The sequence below is a fragment of the Polyodon spathula genome, chromosome 1, assembly GCF_017654505.1.
Source record: "Polyodon spathula isolate WHYD16114869_AA chromosome 1, ASM1765450v1, whole genome shotgun sequence".
In the NCBI taxonomy this organism is placed as follows: domain Eukaryota; kingdom Metazoa; phylum Chordata; class Actinopteri; order Acipenseriformes; family Polyodontidae; genus Polyodon; species Polyodon spathula.
Genome location: NC_054534.1, coordinates 92,215,107 through 92,223,663, shown reverse-complemented (window position 1 = coordinate 92,223,663; position 8,557 = coordinate 92,215,107). Strand labels below are relative to the sequence as shown.

Sequence of the window (8,557 nt, the reverse complement as noted above, 5' to 3'; positions counted from 1 at the left end):
AGTGTATACACTGCTTAATTAGTATTGGGTTGGCTTTCCATCACTGTTGTTTACTTCGAGAAGGGCAAGGAATCAAAAGAGCTTGTGTCAATACAGTAAAAATATGTCATCAAACTGGGGTGTTGGAATTATTCTCATAATAAGACATGTACTTCCTATACACTGCTGTTATTTGTTTTGCATAGTTTCTGTTTTTTCCCTCTTTGAGGCCTGTTGTATGTGTGGTCTCTTCTAATGAAGTGCTTGTCAGGCACCTGCTCTTCTGAAGCAATACCAACAGCAGTGCAGCAAAGAAGGACTTGGCATGATATCTTCATGGGCAATTAGTCTAAACTGATGCCACAGAGAATTAAACACACAACCCTTTTAGACATAAGGCAATAAAATATCAGAATTTCTCCCCCAGTTAGTTGGAATGGAGATCACTAGCTTCACATGCTTCATGCGGTCATTGAGAAGCCGCTAAGAAACCTTGTAGCAACATCGTAACTCAATTTAAACAATCCAGCAACTTTGTTAAAATGTTGTGTGTCTGTGGGACCTAACTGACAGTGACCTTATAACAAAATTACATTGTATTGTACACCCTCAAGTATAAAACAAAAGTATTATTACAGTCTTTTTACTGCATTGGTTAACACGGTATGCAAAACATTGGAAAATGAACAAGCAGAAGTATGACTTTGTATTTAAAAACTGAATTAGATCTACCATTGTTAATAATAATAATAATAATAATAATAATAATAATAATAATAATAATAATAATAATAATAATAATAATAACAAACTTCTAAAATGTTTTTAAAAAGTAAAAGCAATATTTACAATATTTGCCAGCAGACCTGGCACGTATTGACGCGGGATTATTTGAGACCCGGCAATTATTTGAAGTTTTACAATAAATATTTTTTCATTCCAAATAAAAATGTAACTCCTCCCAGCCTATGTTCCTCTTTAGGCAGGTGTTTGTTCTCCTTGAAAACCATTAAAAGTCAGAAAAATTGTAAGATGGAATGGAGTTAACCTTTTTATTCAGACGTGTCGGCTTCATACTCCACGCTACAGAAGACATTTGCTTTCTTAGCTATTACAGTACATCTTGTATTCACAAGCTTAAATCAACAATGGTGTGCTCAAATATCTGAGTGTTTCCCTTGAAGCTAGAGGTGAATATGAAATCCCTTCTGTCTGTGGACACTGCTGTGAAGGAACGGGGAGCCTGAATATAGATCTCTTTAAATTTGACGAAAAGCTTTTTCTCCTCGTCCCAGATGTAGATATGCGAGAAGGTGTAATCGCTTCCCAGAGCGAGGTAGTGGCGTTCTTTGAAGGAGAAGGGCTGCATGATCATAGAGCCCCGAGAGGGCACAGACTGGATATCCACAAACTCCTTGTTACTTGAGGACCACTTGAGGACCTTGGAGTCACCAATGAACCTGGTTAAGGCCAAGTAGAGTTCGTTCTTGATCTGGAAACTCTTCACCGCAATAACATCCTCCATGTTGGGGATTTCGCTTTGCTGAGTGAACTTCTTAGAGCTCTTGATCCACTGGAAGATCACTGGGACCTGGGACCTGCTGGCCAGTATTAAGTGTGGTTTTCCATCCAAGTCAACATACTCTGAGTCTGTATCCCTAAACCACTCATGCAATGACTGGTAGGAATAGAATCCTTTAGTGTTCCACTTGTAAAGTGTAGACAGCCCAACTTTGGAGCTGTCTGCTATGACAAAGAACCATTCTTTGTCAATCTGGAAGGCCTCAATATCGTTAGGTTTGGAGATTTTGGAATCTTCAATGTCCTGAAACTTTATGAACTTGGTCTGACTTTCATCATACTTATAGATGTGGGAGCCCCCAAAAAGCTGTGCTACTATAATAAAGATCTGGTCTTCGATCAGTATGGCTTTGCATCCAACTATTGACTGTCCTTAATAAAAAAGAAGGAACATCCAGTAAGCCCCACTGCTTTTATAATTGATCTCCTACTTGCCAATTAGAATATTAAATTGCACAAATGCAATATCAGTGGAGGAGATAGCTCAGTATAAAGCACATAAGTAAAAGGCTTTTCTTGTATTGATTGGCATAAAACAGGTATGAATTAAAACCTTAAGCAGTAGTAATATTAAATTATCAATGTTAAGCTTAGGAAATGTTTTGTATCAATCACAGTTACAGTAGGTAATGAGGACAGAGGAAGCATGCATAAACCTAGCATACACAATTAGAGAGAATTGCTTGTGATGTTATATACTTAATACTTTAAATACAATTTGTCCAACACTGCTTTTTAAGATGCTAGTTGTCCCAATTCTCCCATCTTCACTATACAAATGTTTGGCCTTGCTAATATATAAAATGATAGCTGACTCATCATAAACCACACTGTAGTATCACAGACCCTTTGCAATTGCATTATCTTACTTTTCATATGAAGAATAAAGTTATGGGTAAGATAAACTGTAAGTTTCATACTGTAGGTACCGTAGTTCATTCATAACTCAATCATAAGACATACAGTAGTGATAAGTGATAAAATCAGAAATATGTTTCACATTGATTGTAAGGGCAGCACAAGATATAAGATATATTGCAGTAAAATTGTGATTCATATGATGACTCCAATCTGGCCTACTTTAATATCTGCATTGCAAAAGTCAGAAAAAGACAGCTGAATAGTAATTTCCCTACTGAGATACTGACTATGAGAACAGAAACTAATTACAGTGAAGCAGGGCTGAGCATGGTGTGCAACACAATCCTCATAGGTAGCTAGGCTATACATGCTGATACGGTGCAAAATTCTGTGTAAAATCATTATCAAAGTGTTAGGTTTGCAGTTTACCATGTACTTTCCAGATTTATGCAATGCATTATTTAATGTGCTTTTGGATGTCACTTTACCTTCATTCTCTGTGCTTGATCTTGCTTTCACTATAAAGCTTTACCGCAGTATGTATACAGATTTGTTTAAAAAATTCTGATTACCTGTAATGTTATCATAACTTCTGAAGTTCATCTCAATGTGATCCCACTCCAGCACCATGCAGTTTTCCATGTTCGGCTGTGCAATGGCTACATATACATCATTTTTATAATCAAAGGTGTCTACTGACAAGGACTGGAAAGGCAGAGTCTGGTGAAGGATAAAGTCTGCAAAATTAATAAATTAGTAAATAACATGAAGAATAGTGCCGACCCAAATAAACGTTATAAGCAGAATCTCGGAATAAAGTCCAGTACACCCAACATATACTGTAAGGCATCTTTGCTTTTATCATTGACTGGTGTTAAAGAGAAAGTAGTGGGGTTTTGAAAAATATAGCATTACATGTCCCCACATGTTGCTACAACTGATTCAATAACTCACCTGTAACTTTTCTTTTCATTGCTAACACCCTGACAACTTTTTAAACTTACAATCAAAGTTTTTTTTTTTAAGCTGTTGTTAAAATGTCCACTTTAGTGCATTAATAGTTTAAGGATTATTGCCCACATTGTCAAAGAGGTAACACACCAATAATGATCCATGATGTGGTACAGAACAGAAAAATCAGAGCACTTGTTATTTTTATTTATTTATTTTTTTAATCTCTCTTTTTACAGATCTCAAACTCCAGTGCACTAGAGTGGACATTTTGAAAAGAGCTTTGAAACAGACTTTAAAGTTATCAGTGTAAAAGGTTTTCAGGATGTTAATGAAAAGAAAAATGACAGGCACGTTATTTAAACAGTTGCAGCAGCATGTGGGGACATGCAACGCTAGATTTTTCAGAACTCTGCTACTTGCTCTTTAAACTGAGTTACAAGATTTCAAGACAACGTATAGAAAATAATGTAAAGGAAAAACACATTTAAAAGTAAAAAACATGTATTTTTCATGAAAGCAACAGTACAATAGCACGGTTCACTGCGAGATTTGTTGGTTGGTCTGTCTCGTCCTTTTTATTTTGAACTCTTACCATTTTACATTTCAGTATCCTGCATACCGCTAAAATGCTGAGTTGGTGTTTTGCAGTCAGCTACTAGGTTTAACATTCATTTTGGAAGTCACTGAGAATGGCCTCCAGTTGAAACATTTGCCATTTGTTTCTTCTAGTATTACCACATATACCATCACTATGTTTATAGTGTTCTGGATGAATCACTACCGCGCTTCTCAAGATTAGACTCTGTCTAGAATATAATCCATACCTTTTAACACTAAATGCTAAATGTAGAAAGTGAAATCTGAGACAAACATTATAACGAGAAGTCTTTATCAATGGATTCATGTTTCTTTTTGGTCCTAGAAGCTTTGAAATATACAATCATATGTGTCTAAAATATAAATCAAACATTTCACATTCAAAGAGCACATAAATAGATATACATTGGACTTGAATAAACATCAGAACTGCATAGACCTCCTTCACATCATCAAGAATCATTTCCATTCAATGTGGTTATCAGTATATATTGTTCTAACTGCAATTCACAAAACTTTAATGGAAAAATGTTATACTTTTTAGAAATACAATGAAGTTTGATCTTCATGAAACTGTTCCAGATGGTTCTTAAAGAAACTGAAAACAATTTTGAACAGATTAGAACTGTATTTAATTCATGAAAAAAGTATGACAAAAACCATATTATTTAAATAGCATACAAGTTCAATAGTTTCCAGTTTTGTATCTATATTTATTATAAGAATATAAGAACACTGGAATTGTATGCTAACACCTATTTTTACCCTCACTTCTAATGGAATTTCTGCATAGCAAACAGTGCAACCGGGAGATAAAATGTTGCAAAAACATTAAAGAACAGTGAAATCTGAAATTGCAAGGCATTCTGTCTGAGTTACCTGTAGATGTGCACTTGTGATTTAAAGATTGAAGGTCATTGAGCTTCTTGTCCTTCAGTTCTGCTGGACCAGCACAGGACACATCAGATACTGTAGCGTTGGTAGTCTTCAGCCAGGTTAAAAGCCACTTGGATTTGCAGTCACATTCTATAGAGTTGCCTCTCAAGTCTCTAAATTTGATTTCAGAGTGAAAAAAAATAACATTCAAGAGCTGAGTATTTTAATGAAAAAAAGTTTGCTTAGGGCATTCATTCCTCACCACAAATTATTGCTAGCAATAACATGAAAACATGCACTCCTGTAAATGGACAGATACCTCCTTATAGCTCCCAGATTCCAATACACTCTCAACAACATGTGCTATAGAGTTAATGTAAAAATACACGTAGAGCACATGATCTAAACAAATATATCTAAAAACTCACAATTCAATTAATGAGTCCAAATCATTGAAGACTTCCCTTGGCAAACATTTGATATTGTTGTTAGCCAAGGACCTAAAAAGAAAGCCAACAAAACAGATGAACACATAAACTGTTGCCGAAATATTACTGTTCACTTTAAAAAAAACAAATACCTTTGTAAAAAAAAAGATGCACTTACAGATGTGTTAAATCCCAAAGTCCTCTGAACGAATGTTTAGATATAGTCTCTATTTTGTTGTTTTCAATGAATCTGTCCAAATAAAACAACACATTTAAAAACAGATCATGGCATTTGTGTATTCTAATAATAATAAAGTATGATGTTATCTCTAAATATAATTATACTATAATTCCACATGTGGTTACAAGTAATCTATATTTATCATGACGTGCTTTGCTGCTAACTGAAACATACAACAACTAACATGAGCCCTGACATAGAAAATATTCCAACACTAGATGGTGAACAGTGCCATCTAGTGATAAAATTGAGTTTATCTTAGAATATCCATATAAATGCTTACTGTATATACTTCCAAAATGTGACAATCCTCTCATTAACTGAAAACAGCTATCCTCCCTCTACTTTACAACTTTATAGTGTTGAAATATTTAATTGATGACTTACAGATACTCCAGGTGCAGAAGCCCAGAAAAGGCATCATCTTTTATGGTAGAAAATGCATTTGAATTCAGAAGCCTGCAAAATAAAATACAGAACAAAAGTATTTCAGGTACACCCCCTGATAATTCATTAAAAGATTGTTCAGTTCATTTTTTTAAACTATACAACTTCACGTTTGACTTGTAATAATAAAAAAAAGTATTCAAGGAGGCCCTGGTGTCTACATAGTTGGTAGCAAGCTGTTTCTAGAGCTACACGTTTAACAAAACTGAACCCAATGTGACATTTAGCATGCATATCTTACTGAACTGTTGAATCCAACTAACACCATCAATATAAAGGGGTAATTTATGTTTAAACTGAGAACAATCACTGCGCTAAATGGCTATCCAGAGACACTGCCCCTGCTACCACATTTCAAGGGTAAGTAGCGGGATTCTGAAAAATACAACGTCACACGTCCCCACATGTGGCTACAACTGTTTAAATAACATACTTGGAATTTTTCTTTTCATTGTTAACATCCTGACCATTTTTTACACTTACAACTTCAAAGTCTGTTTCAAAGCTCTTTTCAAAAGGTCAGCTCTAGTGCACCTATAGTGTAAGGATTATTGCTCACATTGTCAAACGTAACACAACAGTAACGATCCCTGATGTGGTACAGAACAGAAACGCCAGAGCACTTAGGGGTAGGTGTACTAAGATGGGCCAGTCGCAGTGCAAACACACGGCAATTTGCGTTTCCGTTCCGACACTTAGCAAAGTAAATATTTTGTCATATGCACTACATGTTAATGAAGAGAGCCGCAATATACTCATTTAAATATTTGTTGATGATTTCTACCATTATACATTGCGACAGTAGTGCGGCATTGTTCAAATAAATAGCGGGAATTGAGTTGTGGTTTGCTGCAGCACAGGTTGTCTGAAGGATAACGTCATATATATATATATATATATATATATATATATATATATATATATATATATATATATATATATATATATATATATATATATAATCCCATCAGATTCCATAGTGGGGCCCCCACCTTCACCCCCAAAAAGCTTTTCATAATCATACAGTAGCCCCTTGCTAAACCGAACATTTTTGTCTGACATAAGCCAAGGAGGCGTCAGGTTACAGGTTAATAATGAAAATAAAATTTGCAGGTACATTATTTAAACAATTGTAGCATCACGCGGGAACACACACACACACACACACACACACACACACACACACACATTACAATCCAGCTTCTTACTCTTTAAAGTAACCACGGCCTGTTTATTTATTTTCACTGGAATGACTCCTATTAAAATATTCCCTCTCATATTCTTTCTACAACACACAAGGACTGAAACCTTGAATGAAAAATAATAATAATAATAAAAACGCATGCATGTTAATTACGCATTACTGAAATACCAATTGAAATAAAGTACATTAAGCCTATTGGTGATTTCAGTCCAGGCTTCATATTTTAAATAATATCCATTCCAGGAGGTACCGATACATGATCTACTTCATAAACAAAGACTGCTATGCATACTTGTTTTTGTTTTTCTGTTGACAACATACATTTGGGTTTGCACTGAAGCTGGCACTTACAACAACTGCAGAGAAGGCATGTGGGAAAACATCCCCTCCTTGATTTCGATGAAGGTTCCATTTACAACGCTCCTGAAAAATATTATAACAAGCGCTGATTCTGCTTAAAATGTGTGTGTGTGTGTGTGTGTGTGTGTGTGTGTGTGTGTGTGTGTGTGTGTGTGTGTGTGAGTCTATATATAATATATATATATAATATATATGATATATCATATATATATAGTATATATATATATCATATTATATATATATAATAACTATATATATATATATGCATTACCCCCAATACATGATAAACACAGAAGAATATATTGATTTCTTAAATATCACATTCCAGGTGATAATCATTTTTGAACAATTAATACAAAATAAAAACAAGGGCTGAGTAATATGTGGTTTGATAATACGCCATTCATTATACATATGTTAAAAATGTATAATAAAATAGCACTAGAACTAGAAGAATAAAAAAAAAAAAAAAAAAACATAACGCTAAATCAGTACACTATATCAACTCAGGAAAAGCTGTAGGTCAACTTGTTATCCTAAATCAACTTTTTATTTTTGAGAGGTAATCATTTCTATATATCTATATGACACTCTCGTGTTATATCTTTTATTTAGATGAAATATTCATAAACAGAAAGAATGTGCTTCTCAAGCAAGGACATTTACAGAATCCCAATTATCTTTGACTGTTTTTCTAAATAAAGAAATCTGTGAGCAAACAAAGACGTCCACGGACTATTAAAACAAAAATAACCTCAGAGCAAACCTGTATCAATTGATAAGGATTGTAAAGTACTTACAGAGAATTGATATCGTTTGGAATAATCCGCGGGACGCTGGAAGATCCGACGCAAATAATAGACTCCTTTGTGCAAGTGCATGCAGAAGGACATCTAAAAATCTTTTTAGGGTGAACTCTGGAGACTAGGACGAGAAACAACACAGAGAACAGCAAAAAACCCTTAATGAGAGACAGCATCTTGCCTCCCGACACAGCCGTGTATGTGGTCACAAAAATGCAGCTATAAC

The 8,557-nt window shown here is 34.7% G+C and overlaps 1 protein-coding gene across 1 annotated transcript; it reads right to left on the bottom strand.

The window, feature by feature from the left end:
- Positions 1–855: 855 nt before the first annotated feature.
- On the bottom strand, positions 856–8,557 carry LOC121301051 (leucine-rich repeat LGI family member 2-like). The gene is made up of 8 exons (XM_041230189.1): positions 8,329–8,557; positions 7,520–7,591; positions 5,905–5,976; positions 5,455–5,526; positions 5,277–5,348; positions 4,852–5,021; positions 2,994–3,158; positions 856–1,932 (listed from the first exon to the last, which is right to left on the bottom strand). The coding sequence occupies exons 1-8, from the start codon at positions 8,505–8,507 to the stop codon at positions 1,109–1,111; spliced, it is 1,626 nt and encodes a 541-aa protein (XP_041086123.1). The 5' UTR covers positions 8,508–8,557; the 3' UTR covers positions 856–1,108.

What these genes read in the sequence shown, in the direction of transcription:
- LOC121301051 (XM_041230189.1), bottom strand. Translation starts at nt 8,507, where the DNA reads ATGCTGTCTCTCATTAAGGGTTTTTTGCTGTTCTCTGTGTTGTTTCTC. An exon ending in CTTCTGCACCTGGAGTATCT is followed by an intron (nt 5,527 to 5,904) that starts GTAAGTCATCAA and finishes TTATTTGGACAG; the next exon opens with ATTCATTGAAAACAACAAAA. An exon ending in TTGGACTCATTAATTGAATT is followed by an intron (nt 5,022 to 5,276) that starts GTGAGTTTTTAG and finishes AATCAAATTTAG; the next exon opens with AGACTTGAGAGGCAACTCTA.